This window comes from Neofelis nebulosa, chromosome 7 (genome assembly GCF_028018385.1).
Source record: "Neofelis nebulosa isolate mNeoNeb1 chromosome 7, mNeoNeb1.pri, whole genome shotgun sequence".
In the NCBI taxonomy this organism is placed as follows: domain Eukaryota; kingdom Metazoa; phylum Chordata; class Mammalia; order Carnivora; family Felidae; genus Neofelis; species Neofelis nebulosa.
In genome coordinates, this window is record NC_080788.1 from 43543691 (window position 1) to 43562709 (window position 19019).

Consider the following 19019-nt stretch of genomic DNA (forward strand, 5'->3'; position numbering starts at 1 on the left):
TTACTGTATAGTGTGATGGTAAGATTGTTTGCCATCGACCATATGGAGTTTCACCTTACATACTCTAATAGGTGAGAACTGGCACTCCTCCATAATACTTTTCAAGTGATGCTTGTTTTATTGTTAATAATATGATTACATATTTCAACTTGAGCATGTAGTCTTTCATTTCTTTTAGGACTTACACATATTATTGAAACTCGAAAAGTCCTTGATTTAAGGATAAATCTGAAGCCTTCTTATCTAATACTTCCACAGACCGGTTTCCATCATGAAAAGTCAGACCTTCTCATTTTAGATTTTGGTACATTTCAGGTAGGTGTATATCCATTTCTTTCTGCCAATTTTTTGCTCAGGTTGGAAGCTAGCTGTCTGATAGTTGGCTGTTTTTCCCCTCAGAGTTTACTGAAATTAGACTTATTTCTTCTTAGCATTTTGTCAAGCCTAGCTTAGACTGAGTATTTAATATGTACTTTATGGCTATTAAATAAAAAGAAAGCCTGTAAAATTTTCTGTAATGGTAGATGATTTGATCTTGAGGAGTGGATTACTGCTGTATTTTTCTAATTGGACAGAGGTACTCCTAGTTTCCAGGCACTACTAGATTTCCGGAGTTTAATTACACAGTGTTATTTGTTTATTTACATATTGATAGTAGGAAATTATGCAGGTAAGCCACTATCAGCAATTAAGTAGTGAAAGGGAACTCTAAGGTTTTGGGTGTTGAACCCATTAGAAATGTAAGCATCTGAGAAAGAGTGGAGATTTCAAAAAAAAAAACAGTCCAGAATTGATCTTTGCTTCCTTTGGGGAGAGGGAAAAGGAGGTAGAGATTGGAGCTGAATTCTAATGGCCTAATTATTTCTGGTGATGTAATGTGAAGAAGGAGGAACAAAAACCTGCGATGTGTTGGTGAAGATGTTTGGGTAGGTAGTAGGGGTACTGAGCTGTAAGAGGCAGTAACTGCTGAGAGCCAGGGAGAGTTGAATGTCCAGACAGGTTATTTGAGGTACACAACTGTGTAACTGATCTTCTAATAAATGCAAATATGCTGACCACCTATTATCTAAACATATTAAAGCTGTATACTGAAGTACTATATTCCTAATAAAATATTTGCAAATAATTGTCAGAAAATTAAGCAAAATGTGAATTCTTTAAAGACACTATTTTCATTTTAGTTATGTTTTAAGAAGACACAACAAAAGTATGTATATACTTTTCTGTTAAGAAAATTGAGGGTTTTTTTGTCCCTTTTAGCTTAACAGTAAAGATCAAGGTTTGCAGAAGACTAGTAATTCATCTCTGGAAGAAATAATGGATAAAGCATATGACAAATTTGATGTTGAAATAAAAAGTGTGCAGTTACTCTTTGCAAAAGCAGGTAAGCTATTGCTCAATTTTTAGGAAGGATCTTAAAATTATGTTGAGTAGCTTAGGTAAATATATGTCTATGTGTGCATGTATATCAACACTGACAATATTTTTAACACATATCTTCTTGGTCACTTAAGAAAACTAAGTAGGAGCCCATCAGTACAAATCATTGCCACAGATATAAATAGAGATAAACTTTTGCCTATTCATTTTCAGGTACTTAGCACCATTTGGATCTAAATCCAGTCATTGCTTTTTTTTTTTTTTTTTTTTTGTGATTTGATGCTGAAACTACCCAGAACACGAGCATAAAAGTTGCCATTGGCTTATGTTTTTCTGTCTTCGTGCTTTTGGGATGTCTCAATGTTGTATTCCTTTGGTGCTTTATTTTAAAATATTTTAACTCTATTAGCCTAGTCTTTATTTTAGTAGTATCACATCTTATACTTTTGTAGCTACTGACAGGTACGGATATAGTTTTAAAACCCTAAAGGTAATTAATTACAAACACCAAAAGCTGTGGTGTTTTCTACTGCTTAGGTAAAGATCGCTGGTTCTCCATACTTCTTTAGTTTCTTGAAGCAGTAAATAATTGCTAAATATCCTTGAATGTATCACTTTGTGGTAGGTCATTGGAAGAAAGAACATAATCTCTGTGTGCAGAGTGTATACTCTAGTAGGAATGGAGAGATTTATTAAAACATAAATACACTTAGTTTTTGTTTATTATGAGTCTATTAATTCCTTGAAGGGAAGTACTTTTACAGAGATCATTAAAACGGCCTTTTCTTTTGTGTGTACTTAATAATAATTGAGTTATAAGTGATAAAATACATTTAGTTAAGATAATTGGAAATTCTGTCTTTGGGACCTTTTATTTGGTGAAAAGTTATACTTTTTTATCAGAAAATCTTGCTTGATAAAACTCATTTTTGTTTCAGAATTATGGGCTAAACTAGTGTAATTTCTCTAAGGAATTCCAGAAAACTTTTTTCCCTCTGTTATTTTCTATTTTTTTCCCTTTTTCACTGCAACCACCTACCTTGATCACTAATTCTGGAATCAAGGCAAAAAATTCCTAGCTTTTTTCCCTATTGGCTTTAAAATGCAAGACGTTTTATAAACATTTTCCAAATAAATATTTACAATTATTTTTATATCACAGTCTTTGACTTCTTTCCATCTTTATTTTTTGTTTTTGTGTCATTACTTATTTTAATCAATTGTCAGCCATTTGATTGCTCTGTTCCCCCATCACATATGCACTAATGCTCATAAACATATTTATATATAAAACTGTTTCTTTCCCACTGATTTTTTCCTTTATGTTTTTATTCCCCACAGTAGACTGTACTTCATCAGTATTTGTGAGTTCCTTTATAGCCTTTAAACAGATAAGCCAGATTGATAGCCTAGAAATGACAGACCTAGGATGAGGCTAAAGGATATCAAATGATGTTAGAGTAGGCAAATGAAAGAACAAATCCTGAAATACCATGTCATTAATAACCCTCACTTTTAGAGCATTAAAATAAAATTTTAATTATTTTATTTAATATTAATTGTATAATCATTTATTATAGCAAATTATTTTAGTATTCATACAGCAGTAGTAATTCACTGAGAATTATTTAGTAATTTAAGTGAATACAGATGCCCATTTATTATGAAGTGTTACTTCTAACTCCAAAACATTTTAAATTAAGTGGTCACATTATTAGCTGTCAATCTTACTTTAAACATATAGGTTACATAACTTGTATGCTGAAAGAAGTAAAAATTGGTATTTGTTGAATATGTTTGCTAACTTTTCTAATAAGTTAGAGTAATTTTCTACAGAACATCTGATTAACAGTTGTTTAATTTAAAAAAATTTTTAAAGAGGAAAACTGGAAAAAGTGTCGATTTCAGCAGCCATCAACTATGCATATATTACAACCCATGGATATTCATGTTGAGTTGGCCAAGGCAATGGTAGAAAAAGACGTTAGAATGGCCAGGTAATGTATGAGTTTCCTTTATATTATAAAGTTAACAAGGTGAAATATATCTGTATCAGTTACTGGATTTCAGGAAAGCAAAACTAGATTTCTGGGGGACAGAAAAAAAGATTATCATATAGCACAAACATGCTTTTAAGAAAATATTTATATGGGGTGCCTGGGTGGCTCAGTTGGTTAAGTGGCCGACTTTGACTCAGGTCATTATCTCATGGTTCATGGGTTTGAACCCTGATTCGGGCTCTGTGCTGACAGATCGGACCCTGGAGCCTGCTTTGGATTCTGTGTCTTGCTCTCTCTCTGCCCCTTTCCCACTCACGGTCTGTCTCTCTCTCTCTCAAAAATAAATATTAAAAAAATATATATTTGTTTGAATTATATATCACCTCTCTTATTTTAGAAGTGTTTGGATCTTCACATTGTGTAAAAGTTGGTTATCTGTTGTTGAGTGGATCAAACCCATGGTTTAATATCAATAATATAAAGGTTTCAAAAATTAGCAACGTGGATGGAGCAGAGTATAAGTCAGTCAGAGAAATACAAATACCGTATGATTTCATTCAGATGTGGAATTTAAGAAACAAAACAGATAAACATACAGATAGGCAAACTAGAAAACTGATTCTTAACTAAAGATAACAAACTGAGAGATGCCAGAAGGGAGATGGGCAGGAATATGGGTTACATTGGTGATGGGTATTATATAGGGCACTTGTTGTGGTGAACACTGGGTGTTGTATGTAAGTGATAAATCACTAAATTCTATTCCTGAAACTAATACTACACTGTATGTTAACTAATGGAATTTAAATAAAAACTTGAAAGTAGAAGAAAAAATTAGAGGCTCTTAATGATTATGAAACCATGTAAAATCATGAGAATAATTCAAGGGAGTGAAAGTAGAAACTGAATTTTGAATTTAAGTAGATAATTATGAAATATTTATGCTGCCTTCTTAAAAACAGCCTTATGGAAATATTATTGGTATTCAATAAGCTACATCTATTTAAAGTATACAATTTGACATATAGATATACAGATATATAGATATAGATATATCTATGAAACCATCATCACGTCAAGATAATGAACACATTCATCATCTTCCAGAGTCCTTGTATACTTTTATACTCTTGACCTTTAAACAATGTGAGCGTTAGGGGCACCAGCCCCCACCCCAACCCTACCCTCCCTCATTTGAAAATCTATGTATAACTTTTGACTCCTGCTAAATTTAACTACTAAAAGCCTCCCTTTAGCCAGAAGCCTTACCAATAATATGAACAGTTGATTAACACATATTTTGCATATGTATTATATACTGTACTCTGTTTTTACCAAAAAGTAAGCTGGAGAAAAGAAAATGTTATGAAGAAAATCATAAGGGAGAGAAAATACAGTTACGGTAATATACTGTAATTTTGAAAAAAAAATCTGCGTATAAGTGGACCACAGAGTTCAAACCCAAGTTGTTCAAGGGTCAGCTGTTTTACCTCCCTCCCATCCTTACCTGCTAACTCCTCTCCCTTCAATCCTCAGATAACATTGATTTTCTTTCTAACACTATAGATTTGTTAGAATTTTCTGGAATTTTCTACAAATACAGTCATACAGTTTCAGTTTTTTTGTGTGTGGCTGGTTTCATTCAGCATAATTAATTTGAAATTCGTTCATGTTGTGTGTATCGTTAGTTCGTTGATACTTTTTATCAGGTGGAAGTTAAACCAACCATGCATTACTAGATAAACCTCATTTGGTAGTGATACATTATTCTTTTAAAATACTGTTGGATGTGTTTTGCTAAAATTTTGTTATGAAGTTATACATCTCTATTTATGAGGGATGGTTGTGCTTTTATTATTTTGGAATCAAAGTATCAGGGTATTGTTGGCCTTATGAAGTGAGTTTGTTGGAGGAAGTTGCATAGAATTATTTCTTCTTTCTTTCGTAGAATTCACTAGTGAAGCTATCTGGGCCTGCGTTTTCTTATGGGGGTGAGGGTTTTTGACTACAAATTCAGTTTATCTCATAGATGGAGTGATCTTGGGTAGTTTGTCTTTCAGGGAAGGAATTTGTCCATCTTAGTTTTTGAGTGTATTGTCACAGGATTGTTCATAATATTTTTGTGTTGCCTTTTTAATACATGTAGAATTTGTAGTGATACTATCTCTCTCCCTCCTGGTGTTAGTGGTTTGTACCTTTTCTCTTTTTTCCTGATTAGTTTATAAGTTTTGTTGATCATCTGAAAGAATCAGCTTTTGGCATCGATTATTTTCTCTATTGTCCTTCTGGTTTTTGTTTTTGTTTTTGTTTGTTTGTTTTTTCCCACTGATTTCCATTCTTGTGTTTATTATTGCTTTTTTCCCTTCTGCTTCCTTTGGGTTTCATTTACTTTACTTTCCTCATTCTTTTTTTTTTTTTTTAATTTTTTTTAATGTTTATTTATTTTTGAGAGAGGGAGACACAAGCGTGTGAGCAGGGGAGGGGCAGAGAGAGAGGGAGACAGAATCTGAAGCAGGTTCCAGCCTTTGAGCTGTCAGCACAGAGCCCGATGCGGGACTCAAATTCATGAACCGCGAGATCATAACCTGAGCTGAAGTCAATGCTTAACCAACTGAGCCACCCAAGTGCTCCTACTTCTCTTATTATTTAAGGTGGAAATGGAAAACATTGATTTAAAACCTTTCTTCTTTTCTAATATAGGCATTTAATGTTACAAATTTCTCTTGAAACACTTTTACTGGACCCTTTACATTTTGAAACTCTTAAGTGACTAAGCTGGAGTATTCCTAGGTCTTCCCTCATTTGTTTTTCATCTTTCATCTTTCTTTTGTTGACTGATTTCCAGTGCCTTTTAAACCATTGCTTCATTTACTTTGTCTAACTTTGTAGTTATTCTAGGTGAGAAGGTAATCCAGTCCCTCTATTTGAGATACTTTTAGTTTTATGTACTGTTTCACAAATGATAAAGAAGCATCTTACATATTTATGATGCTTTCAGCTTACAGAGTACTTTTGCAGAAAGTTCAGCATTTTGAGATAGCAACAGCCAACTGGCTTCTTTTGAACATTAGTGGCTTGTGCATTATACAGAAAATCATTCTTCATATAGTGGTTAGGCATCTGTCCACTTGAGCTGTTCACAGCTTAGTTAGCAAGTCAAAGATAAACAGTAACCAAAAAGAACTTCCTGAGCAGCAAACAGCTGCCACAAAGCTATTAGACAAATAAACCTAGGCCTTTATGCTGAGTAAGGAAGCAGTGTAGAAGCAGGTGCCGAAAAGTAGGCAACTAATGAAAGCACAGCAGTGATTCACCAGTGAGTAAAACAGATGTCCTCAGGGTGCTTTTATTTTAATCAGACATAAAATAAGCAAGTATATATATGATATGTTAGGGCTGACAAGTACTAGAAAAGGAAGTAAAGCAAGGCAGGGCAATAGGGAGCGATGGAGTAGATACTCTTAGATTTATGTAATGCAAAATCTTTGATGCCAGGAAGTAGAGTATGTATAGTGGTTTTAAAAATTAGATAATTGTGTTTGAAAATATGTTCATAAAAATTAGTTACCATGAAAATGTTTGGCTGCTTAAGACGGATATATTGAAATTATCTGAAAACCTGGTTTATACAGAATTTCTCATTCTCTGACAGTGTTGACTAAATGAGGCATTGATTAGATTACAACATGTGCAAAGTCATTTTGACTCCACAGTGTAGTCTCTTCTCCAATCCATTCTCCACTCCATAATAGAAAGAAGCTGGACCTTAAAACCTTACAGTTGAATTGTATTTTTAGATTGAAAGTATCCGGGGGACTTCCTTTGATGCATGTGAGAATTTCTGACCAGAAGATGAAAGATGTACTGTGTTTGATTGACAGTATACCCTTGCCACAGAAATCCTCTGAACAGTCTCCAGAGAGACAGGTAACTGGATATAATAAAAATGGTGAATCTTTACATTTGTGTATATGGTGAGTTTTTCCATCTTTCTTTGTGCTAATTTGTTTTTGAATATTTTTTAGGACCGGTTTCATTTATTTGATACACTCCTAAAGTTTAATGTTGTCGATTCTGTTCAAGAGTGCATATGGCATTGAATAGATAAAAGTTGAAACCTATTTTCACTGCAGTTTAGAGTGGTGATAAAAAGTCTGTGCTGGGCATGGAGCCTACTTAAGATTGTCTTTCTGTGTCCCTCCCCTGCTCACACACGCTCTCTCAAAAATAAATAAATAAATCGATAGATAGATAAATAAATCTTCTTTAAAATGTTGCAAAATATAATTTGTATATAATTTTATTACCCATTAAACTTAAAAATTCTAGATAACTTTATTTGGAATTGACATTTACAATATAAAATATATGTTAGATTTCCACTTTGAAATGAAATTTTAGCCAACTAATGTTATCATTCTCTAGGAATCTGTAATATAGATGAACCGTTAATATTGTCATAGCAAATGACACACTATGATAGACTTATCTACTAGAGTAGTAAATAGTCTGCCCTTGTAAATACAGGTAGTAGTCTTAATAATTAGTAAACACTAGCTAGTTGATTGCATAATGTGCTTTGTTGGAAGATTTGTGTCTTATGTGTGTATGTGTCTTTCCATCTCTCTCTCTCTGCTCTATAATTTTTCAGTATTTTTCTCATTTATGTACATTTGATCCTGTTAAATCAGTATGTTAAACTTTTTTGGGGTACCTGGGTGACTTAGTCAGTTAAGCATCTGACTTTGGCTCAGGTCATAATCTCACTGTTGAGTTTGAGCCCCACGTTGGACTCACTGCTGTCAGCGCAGAGCCCGCTTCAGTTTCTCTCTCCCCCTCTCTGTCTGCCCCTCCCCTGCTTGTGCTTGCTCTCTCTCTGTTTCTCAAAAATAAACAAATATTGAAAAAAAATTTAAAAAATGTTTTGTATTTGACAGGTATCCTCAATTCCTGTTATTTCAGATAGGACAAAAGACCTACTTAGTACTTCACTCTTGCTGGATGGAGTAGAATCAGGTAAGGAAAGTAAATGTTTTTTATTAAACCAAACCTATACATTTGTATATAGAGATAAAATTTTCAGAAAACAAAGGAATTTAGAAAGTGTTACAACAATTCACTAGTTTTAGTTCTGGCTGTGCTACTAACCAACAGTGTCATTTTGAGTCACCTTTTTTTAAGCCCAAGTTTCTTCATTTGAATGATAGGATTTTTGTGATAGTGCTTAAGATTCTATATAAGATTTTTTTTTTTTTTTGGCCCCAATTTCTACCTGATCTTTTTTCCTAGCACTAGCCTAACTGATCTTGTTTAATTTTGAAGTAGAGTATAAGTGTCATGAGGACAAGGATCATGTCTGCCCTCTTTACCTTGGTGCCCTTGGTGGCTGATACAGACTGATATATGATGGGTGATGCCCAGTGATTATTTATTGAATATTGAATGAGTGAACTAAAGTGAAAAACAGAGCTTTTGAAGAAAAACATAGTAGGGTGGTTTGGTCTTTATGTATGATTATCATATATCAGGTTGAGTCACTTTGTGGGACTTAGAAATAAGATTGGACATATATTCTGATTCTGAATATGAAGATTATATCTCATAAATGAGTTTTACCTTTGAGAGATTTAAGTTTGAGTGTTTTATGCAGTTTTATGTGGACATTCTCTCAAGTCAAGTGAATGTCTTCTTTAGAGTCTGATGATGAATATTTTGATGCTGAAGATGGAGAGACACAGACTGGTAAAAGTTTGAGAGGTTCAGAACTAAAAAAAGCTGCAGAAGCCCCAAATGAGGAACTCATTAATCTTTTACTGAAGTTTGAAATTAAAGAGGTATGTATATTTGTTTCATCCATTAATAAATATATTGCTATTATCACTATCCTTAAAGTATTTCATGCTAGATCTGAACATAAAATATATTAAAATTTTGGTACTCTGTCTTCCCTCCTTCCCAACACACACACACACACAGACACACACACGCACATGCATGGTTCCAGGAAAATGAAATGTTATTTTGTAAATAGTGTTATGAGAATGATCTATACCATATTTAATCTATTCTGGAAAAGCTCAAAGATTCCTAAGTGGGATTTTCTTTTCCATAGGAAATTTCTATGACATGTTTACATTAATGTTTTTTTACTTTTAGGCTAAATAATATTGCTCATTGTGATGTTTATAATTTGAAAAAGTGTAAACAACCTAGATTTTTAGCATGTCTTTACAGCCATTAAAAGTCATGTAATAAAACATTGACATGGAAAGATGTTCACAAAATATCATTATTTTGGAACAAAAATAGATTAAAATACTGAGGACATTATGATTCTATTTAGAAATTATACATACACATAATTTTTTTCTTTGATCATACTTGATAGTGTTCATCTCTGTGTGGAGGAATTATAATTTCTTATTTTTGCCTGTTTGCTTTTCCCTATATTCTAAATATACTTAATAGTAAATATGCATTTCTTTAATAATAAAACACAGAGGTATAAAAAGATGTTTCTTATTGACTGCTTTTTATCCCAATGTGAGGTGATGTCCTAAAATATAAAGTCAGAAATACCAGATTTTAATTGTGTATATAAATCCCTCTAAGTATTACTGGTATTTGTTAAAGTTTTCAATTAGCAATAATCGCGCCTCGGATAAACCTCATTGGCTACGATACTGCCACTGCGCAAAGCTTGGTATTTGTTTAAAAGAAATATATGTCATTTATCTTTAGCCTTCTTTGCTCCCTTTTTTTCATATACCCATTTAAAATACCAAAAATCCCTTGACTCTAACTTGAGAATACATTCAAATGATTGGTCTTCTCTTCTATTGCTACTGCACTGTCCAAGTCACCATATTCCCTGGACTAGTGCAGTAGCCTCATAATTCTTTCTCTGCTTCTGTAAGGTACTCTGTTCTCCACACGATAACCAGAGTGATCCTTTTATTTTTTAATTTTTATTTATTTTTATTTTAGAGAGAGAGTGCAGGCAGGGAAGAGGGGCAGAAGGAGAGAGAGTGAGAGAGCGAGAGCGAGAGAGAGAGAGAATCTCAAGCAGTCTCCAAGTGCGGAGCCAGATGTGGAGCTTGTTTCCATGTCCCTGAGATCATGACCTTAGCTGAAATCAGGAGTCAGAAGCTCAACCCACTGAGCCACCCAGAGTGCCTCCAGAGTGATCTTTTTAAAGTGAAAGATCAGGGATGCCTGGGTGGCTCAGTCAGTTAAGCAACCAACTTTGGCTCACGACTCATGGGTTTGAGCCCGCCTTGGGGCTCTGTCTCCCTCTCTCTCTGCCCCTCCCCTGCTCATTCTCTCTTTCTCAAAAATAAGTAAACATTAAAAAAAGTGAAAGATGATGTCATGTCTTTGCTCACAACTGTCCCCTGGCTTCTCTATTGATTAAAGGGCTAAGTCATTCCCATGGCCTACAACACCTTGCTATATAGCATATAGGTCACCCCATGTGACTTTAGATTCATTTTCAGTTCTCTTCTGCCTTGCTTACTCTGCTCCAGCCATATTTCATTCATCCCTTCAATAAGTATTCATCAAGTGCCATCAGGAAGTGCATTGTTTAACATACTGCAGTTACAGCAGCGAACGCAAAGTTCTTGCCTTATGGAACTTACACTTGGCTTTTGTTCTTCCTTATGTATACCAGAGCACATTCTTTGTGCTTGCTGGGGTTTCTTTCTGCCTGGAACACTGTTTTTCTATATGACTTGATTCTTTATTTCCATTAGATATTTGCTCAAGTGCTATCTTATTGGGAAGGTCTGATCACCCACTACGAGATAGCAGCCCTGACTTTTCCCCACTCTTCCTAGGATATAAGCTCCATCGGGACAAGAACCTTGTGTGTTCTGGTCAGTTCTATGTCCCTAGTTGCTGGGACGGCCTCATACATGGTAGATGATGCGCAATAAGTATTTTGTTGAATATTGAATGAATGAACTGAAATTATCAACAATCAGCATCATCTAAGAAAAAATAATGCTGTTAGAAATATTTTTCTCAAGTTGATATTTTTGTCATTCTGAAGTTTTAAATGTTGCTGTACTGAAATATATTAAATTTTTTCTTTATATCTTAGTATTAGTGTATGTTTAGAAAATTCTATTAACAAAAATATTTACCCACAATTTAATATATTATTTTATGTTTTTATTGCTTTCATTTAAATCATTTATTTATTTGAAATTTACTTTTGTGTATCAACTCTGCCCTGAGTATCTTACTATAGTCTCTTATTGTTTCTACTCTTTAGTTGACACCCCTGTTTTTTCTTAAATGTGTAATGATACCACTGCCAATAATATTAATTTTTGCTTTTATTCATCATTTATGTTGTTCTGTTATTATTTCTGCCTAACAGGGTATCCTAAAACATAGTAGTTCAAAACAACTGTTTAATTTTGCTCAGAGTATTATGGGTTAGGAATTGTGGAAGGGCCCAGATTGGTAATTTTTGTGTATAGTTTTTCATGTGGTGCAGTCATATTTTTTGGAGCTACAGTGACCTGAAGTCTCAGAGGGTCTCAGAAGTGCCTCACTCATGAGGCTGGCTCTTGCCACTGGCTGGTGGCTGGGAGCTCAGGTGGGACTGTTGACTGAAATACCAACTCATAGCCTCCTGAGCATGGCAGTTTCAGGGTAGTTGAACTTTTTACATGCCAATTAGCTTCCCCTCAGTGTGCATTCCCAGGTGAAACATTTATGGGCATTTTTTTTTTTTTTTTATCATTGGCAGTCATTAAAGTGTGGCTTCTGTAGTCTGTTGATTGAAATGCAAAGATAGTGGACAAAGCTCTCCATCTCTTGATGGAGTACCAAAGTACTGTTATGTTTTAAAAATTGTCACATATGTGTTTTGGTTTTGATTGGCTAAATATACTGGCTGTTATATCCAGAATAAATTTAAACAGTACTGTAGTAGTAAATAGCTAGACTGTCCTACTTTTTACTTTAATGGAAATGCCTTTTTTTTTTTAAATCAACAAACATGATTTTTGTTTTGAGATAGAGGTTTAAGAAAATCATATTAAGTAAGAATGCATATATTCCTGTTTAAAAAAAGGAAATTTAAAAAGTAAATCAATAATTGATGTAAAATTTTATCATGATTTTTATATAGATGTAGTTTTATTCTGAATAATAGAATTTAAGGTATAATTTCCAATCATAGTAAACAATTTTATGGTATTAGAGAAGTATGAGCTATTGTTCTCATGATAAAATGTATGAAGAAAAATTTTGTTTTTTAAACATGATTCAGAATATTTATCATGCTTTTAATGGGTGTCTTGATTCTTTTAGGTTGTTTTGGAATTTACTAAACAACAGAAAGAAGAAGATACAATTCTAGTATTTAATGTTACTCATTTGGGAACAGAGGCTACATTGAGAACTTTTGATGTAACTGTGGTATCTTATTTAAAGAAAATCAGCTTGGATTACCATGAAATTCAAGGTAACAGCCACACAAATAGAAATAATGGTTAATAGTAAATATAGTCTCACTTTGAGTATTTGAGACACTTTTGTGTATATAACAATATTTTTAAATAAATAATAGCTAGCACTGTTCTAAGGATTTTACAAATAATAACTCATTTAATTCTCATAACAATGTTATCTCCAATTTACATAAAAGGAAACTAAGCTGTAAATCGGTTATATAATTTAACCAAGGTCACACTGCTGGTTAGTCGCTGAACCATGTTTAAACCCTGGAAGTCTGGCCCTAGGGTCTGTATTCTTAACTTCTGTGATCTACTACTGCCTCAGAGAGTCCATATAAATCTCCATTGTATAAGGAATATTCTTCCCATTTTACAAAGAAAGTTTAAATAAAGGGATTAAGTGGCTTATTCAAGACCATGCATCTTATGAATGGCAAAACCTAGAATTTATCTCTGATCTTATAACTTTAAGTTGTTGTTCTTTGTATTGAATAGTGTTTACATATCAGAAGCTCAGTAGGTTATAAAAATTAGAATGGGGCATAAAATTCATTCTTTTAGAAGCTCTTATCGTTTGTTTACTTCAGTGTACAGTTTATGTGCTCAGTAATATTTGAGGAATGATTGGGTGAATCTACATTTTATATTTGACTAGTATTTTAGCCAAATATAAAGTCCTATTTTTGTTATTTTTTAATAGATGAAATTAAAACACACCTCGGTTTAGAGGAAAAATGTTTTGTATGTTAGTAATGTTCTGTAAACATGGTGTTAAGATGGAATTTACTTTCTTGAGGGGGAGAATGTAAAAAATTTGCTAGGCTATTTTTTTCCTTCAGGGAAGGTTATGACCTTTAAGGTGAAGGGAAAATTCTAAGATTATTTAGAAGGAGCAGGACTTATAGAACTGAAAATAATAAAAGATGGATAAAATGGTGCATAAGTCACTTCTCCTTCCACAGCTTTTTGACACACTTCCTTGGTATATCTACCTCAGGATATAAAGGACATCTGGTAGTATATCTGTAGTTTTTTAATTAAAAGAAATTTGGCAATTCCCCTCCCTTACAACGTACTTTAATTTTCTATGTAAAATAAGCCTTCTCTCTTACCATAAACAGAGAAAAATTATTTGTTTCTTTAATATGAATGAAATATTTGCTCTTTGAATTTTATAGCTCAATAGGATATTACATATTTTTATAGTTCATTCTTACAATATAGTTGAGAAAGCTGAAGTTAAATAGCTTTTGGTAAGAGTTGAGATGAACTAGAATTCATTTCTTAATTTGTAAGCATTCTACTGCCATACAAATGCACATATGTCCTCAAAAATATCTAGAGAAATATTTATTATTTTTGAATATAGATGTAAAATCAAATAAAAATAAATATGCATGTTTTTAAGTAGGTTGGATGCTAAAGGTAAGATAAGTATTTGGATTGGTCTATTTATACACCAGTGATATTAATATTAAATAATCATAAAAATATGTGCAGGTAGGCTTTTAAAGCTTAAGTAATATATATTTTTTAAGAAAATGATCTAGAAAATTCCAAGCTTAGGGGTGCCTGGCTGGCTCACTTGGTTAAGTGTCTGACTTTTGATTTGGGCTTAGGTCATGATTTAACGGTTTGTGAGATTGAGCTCCAAGTTGGGCTCTGTGCTGACAGCACGGTACTTATTAGGGATTCTCTCTCTCCCTCTTTCTGTGCCTCCCCCACTTGTGCTCATGTGGGGGAGTGCACTAAATAAATGAATAAATGAATAAATAAGTAAGTAAATAAATAAATAAAATTCCAGTCTTAAAAAGAACAATTTATTTGAAACACTTTTCTTCTTTTTCTTTAATCTAGGATCCAAAAAGAAGCCCCTTCACTTGATTAGCTCTTCTGATAAACCTGGATTAGATCTCTTAAAAGTAGAATATATTAAGGTAAGGGCCCTAGAATGTTTACATATTTATTGTATACTCTAAATTGTCCTCTGGAAGGAAAAAGATGACAGCAGATTACTAAATTCTCTAGATGTGTGTCATAGATTTTAATCATAAGAATATCCATTTTTCCTCTTTTCATTTATACACTTTCTCTTTTACTTAACTAGAAGAATAGGACCAGTAAAAAGACACCCAACTCGGGGTGCCTGGGTGGCTCAGTCAGTTAAGCATCCAACTTCAGCTCAGGTCATGATCTCACAGTTTGTGGGTTTGAGCCCTGCCTTGGGCTCTGTGCTGACAGCTCAGAGCCTGGAGCCTGCTTCTGATTCTGTGTCTCCCTCTCTCTCTGCCCCTTCCCCTGCCCATGCTCTGTCTCTCTCTCTCTGCAAAAATTAATAAACTTAAAAAAAATTTTTTTTAAAAAAGAAAAAGACACCAGACTCCCTATCCCCAAAGATGGAAGCTTGGGATGAAGTAGCATGAACTTGTACCTCTTGGGGCATATTTACCTACCTAAGTTCATTGTAAATGTAGGTGACATTTGGCTGAGTATCCTATATCACAAGGGATAGAGTCAAATTTGATTGGGTTCAGAAGAAAACTACCAGGATTAGGAAGGGATTCAAAAAGATATCGTATGAGAAATGCTGAAGGAAGTAAAGAGTATTTAGCTTTATTCAAGATTAGTTGATTTGTTTAATCATTTAACAAGCATTTATTGAATGCCTTTGTCAGGTTCTGTTAGGCACTTGGGATACAGAGATGAAAAACATGCCCTGTTTTCAAGGAACTTATGGACTAGCAGGCAGACAGACAAGTTAGATAACAATTAAAATATAATGTGATTGATTCTCTCATAAAGAACATAAGACTTTGTGGCATCAGGGAGGCAGAGAAGCTAGTCTAGGCAGAAGTCTTCTCACAAGATGAAAAACTGAATTTCCTATGGATGTGCCCAAGAGACAGAACTTGAACCAATAGATAATTGTGTTGGGAGGTAGAATTTTGACTCAGTACCAAGGCCTAATTAAATCACAAGTTCTCTGAAGATTAAATTTCTTTTTTTTTTTTTTAAATTTTTTTTTTCAACGTTTTTTATTTATTTTTGGGACAGAGAGACACAGAGCATGAACGGGGGAGGGGCAGAGAGAAAGGGAGACACAGATTTGGAAACAGGCTCCAGGCTCCGAGCTGTCAGCACAGAGCCCGACGCGGGGCTCGAACTCACAGACCGCGAGATCGTGACCTGGCTGAAGTCGGCCGCTTAACCGACTGCGCCACCCAGGCGCCCCTCTGAAGATTAAATTTCTAAGAAAATGAGGTTTCTTTCAGTGGAGATAACCTAAAATAGTCTTCCAAAGATATAAAGGGATAGATTAAGTGATGGATGGACTAGATGACCTTTAAACCTTACAGCTTTCAGAGTTTATAATTCTGGTCTCTAGTTGTAGTTTCCTAGAAGTACATGTTGCCATGTTTCTCATATTTGAAGAGGAGAACAAAATTGCATGATTATAATAAATAACTTGGATGTCACTTTAAAACAATGACAGTAAAATTAAATATATACAAAATTATAGTTCTGAATAAATGTAAAAAATAAACTAGAGATCATAAATAAGTTATTTACTTTGGTCTTAAATCTTTTTTCAGAACTTCTATTCTTTTTTTTAGGCTGATAAGAATGGACCTAGTTTTCAAACTACGTTTGAAAAAACTGAACAAACACTTAAGGTAAGAAATTTTATTAAAAGGGTATATCTTATTTGAAAACAACTTATTGTGGAAGGCTTCAGTATCCTTTGAGGAATAATGACTGGGTCGGTAATTTGATGAAATAAGAGTCAGTAAAAGTTATAAATCTCCTAGATACCTACCATGTTCTGTGTTTGTCATTAATTATAATAGAGCTGGTGTTTTGACTTCCTGTAGCACATCCTAATTATTTCTAAAAACAGGGAATGCGATAGACAGTGGAACTTTGATTTATAAAGAACCAACAAGGTTTTCAACAAATTAAACTAGATACTGTTGTTTAATGCAAACCTGAGAAAGTATGGGAAATACAAGAAGGTGTTGAGTACATCTGAAGCCATACTAAGGTAGTCACATGGAGGAAGAGGAGACGATGTAGTTGTGGATTATTTAAAAAAAATTTTTTTTTAATGTTTATTTATTTTTGAGATAGAGAGAGACACAGCATGAGCAGGGAAGGGGCAGAGAGAGAGGGAGACACAGAATGTGAAGCAGGCTCCAGGCTCTGAGCTGTCAGCACAGAGCCCGACGCGGGGCTCGAACTCACGAACTGTGAGATCATGACCTGAGCCCAAGTTGGACGCTCAACCGACTGAGCCACCCAGGCACCCCAATTGTGGATTATTTTAAAAAGAAAATCAGAGATAGGAATTTGAAGTTACACTTTTGAGAGTTGGGAGAATTTGTGGAATATTGTGAACCTTCCTTTTTAAAAATTATCTATTTATTTACTTTTAATTTAAATTCAAGTTAACGTACAGTGTTGTCATGGCTTTAGGACTAGAACCCTAGTAATTCATCTCTTGCATATGACACCCAGTCCTCCTCCCAACAAGTGCCCTTCTTGATACCCATCACCCATTTAACCTATCCCCTACCTGCTTCCCCTCAACAATCCTCAGTTAATTCTCTGTATTTAAGAGTCTCTATGGCTTACCTCCCTCTGTGTTTTTATCTTACTTTTCCTACCCTTCCCCTATGTTCATCTGTTGTCTTTATCAAATTCCACATGAGTAAAATCATATATCTTTCTCTGACTTATTTTGCTTAGTATAATACCCTCTGTTTATATCCATGTTGTTGCACATGGCAAGATTTCATTCTTTTTTCATCACTGAGTAGTATTCCATTGTGTATGTGTACCACATCTTCTTTATCCATTCATCAGTTGATGGACATTGGATTCTTTCCATAATTTGACAATTGTTGATAGTGCTGCTGTAAACATTGGGGTGCATGTGCCCCTTCGAATCAGCATTTTTGTACCCTCTTGAGCCTTCCTTTTTATAATTTTTATATCCACTTAGTGCTTTGAGGCAATAAAAGGAAATTCTTTTATATAAGCAAAGATTTTTAAAGAATTTTAATTTGCTGTTAGAAAACCACATTATTACTGAAGCAATTTTTGTTGGTATCTTAGCTTTCTGGATTCATTGTTTTAAAAAATGTAACCCTTTTTTTCCCAAAAGTTTTATGTACATTCGTATATACACACACATACACATTTATACACATACACATATACACATAGACATTTATACACATTCATATATATATATATTTAAATGATAGGAGCATTGTGGTTTTGGAAGATAATTTAGTAACTGAGAACTTACTTAATAATTGTACTTTTAAATCTCTGAATTTCACATTTGAAATCATTTCTCGACATAGTATTAACACATGGTGATTTTGGAGTTTCATGATCTAACTTTAAAGTTTTATGTAATCAAAATAAAAAGTCCGTTGAAGATCCAAAAGTCCTATACGTGATGAGTATCAAGATGGCCATGACAAGCAGATTATGGGTTTCTTGTTAATTATATTTGGGAAACAGAATAATTACGTTACTCATGGGAACTCACAATGTGTGTGAGTATAATTTACTGTCCATATATTTCCTCTTTAAGGAGTCTGAGTCGTGAATCTTTATCTCCTCTCTGTTCCTTCTAAGCTATGGAATCAGTGATGTAAATCTAGCTAGAAGCCTTTCAGTTCCATCATGGAAATTAAGGTTATAATTGGCCTGGAAAACTAACTTTCTTTTTAAAAAATTTCTAGGTGGCTTTTTCATCTTTAAATCTGTTGCTGCAAACACAAGCTCTTCTGTCTTCTATTAATTACCTGACAACCATTATCCCATCAGATGACCAAAGAAGTGATACCAAAGAAGTACAAATTTCAGCTGAAAAGCAACAAAAAAATTCAGGTGTGCAGAAAGGTATGAAAAACACTTATTGTTGTCAACAAGCATATTAGAATTCTAGAGGTAAATGGGAATCGTAGAGATCATCAAGTTCGGTCATTTGCATGCCATTTTCCCCACTTCTGTGCTTTTCTTCAAACAAAATCATATGTGAGTAACTGCTGTGTAAGGCAAATGTAACTAATACTGATGCTTTTAAAAAAATACCTGTTTTTCTTCTTATTTTGGTGGTAGTGGTGAATGCTGTAGGTAGATAATAGGGAAG

General features: G+C 33.9%; 1 protein-coding gene and 1 non-coding gene across 6 annotated transcripts in view; one reads left to right on the plus strand and one right to left on the minus strand.

Moving 5' to 3' along the window:
• Positions 1-19019, plus strand: part of VPS13C (vacuolar protein sorting 13 homolog C) — a 200150-nt gene that overhangs the window by 69330 nt on the left and 111801 nt on the right. For all 5 annotated transcript variants that reach the window (XR_009264099.1, XR_009264100.1, XR_009264101.1 and 2 more), the window contains 10 exons: positions 179-315; positions 1261-1384; positions 3260-3377; positions 7178-7307; positions 8318-8396; positions 9075-9214; positions 12708-12861; positions 14711-14790; positions 16468-16527; positions 18610-18769. Coding sequence is in view for 2 of the 5 variants with exons in the window: in XM_058737530.1 (XP_058593513.1) it covers positions 179-315; positions 1261-1384; positions 3260-3377; positions 7178-7307; positions 8318-8396; positions 9075-9214; positions 12708-12861; positions 14711-14790; positions 16468-16527; positions 18610-18769 (1182 nt within the window). In the remaining 3 variants the exon portion in view is untranslated. The remainder of the gene's footprint in view (positions 1-178; positions 316-1260; positions 1385-3259; positions 3378-7177; positions 7308-8317; positions 8397-9074; positions 9215-12707; positions 12862-14710; positions 14791-16467; positions 16528-18609; positions 18770-19019) is intronic.
• LOC131518293 (U4 spliceosomal RNA) lies at positions 9935-10081 on the minus strand. The gene has a single exon (XR_009264997.1). It is a non-coding gene; the product is annotated as a U4 spliceosomal RNA (small nuclear RNA).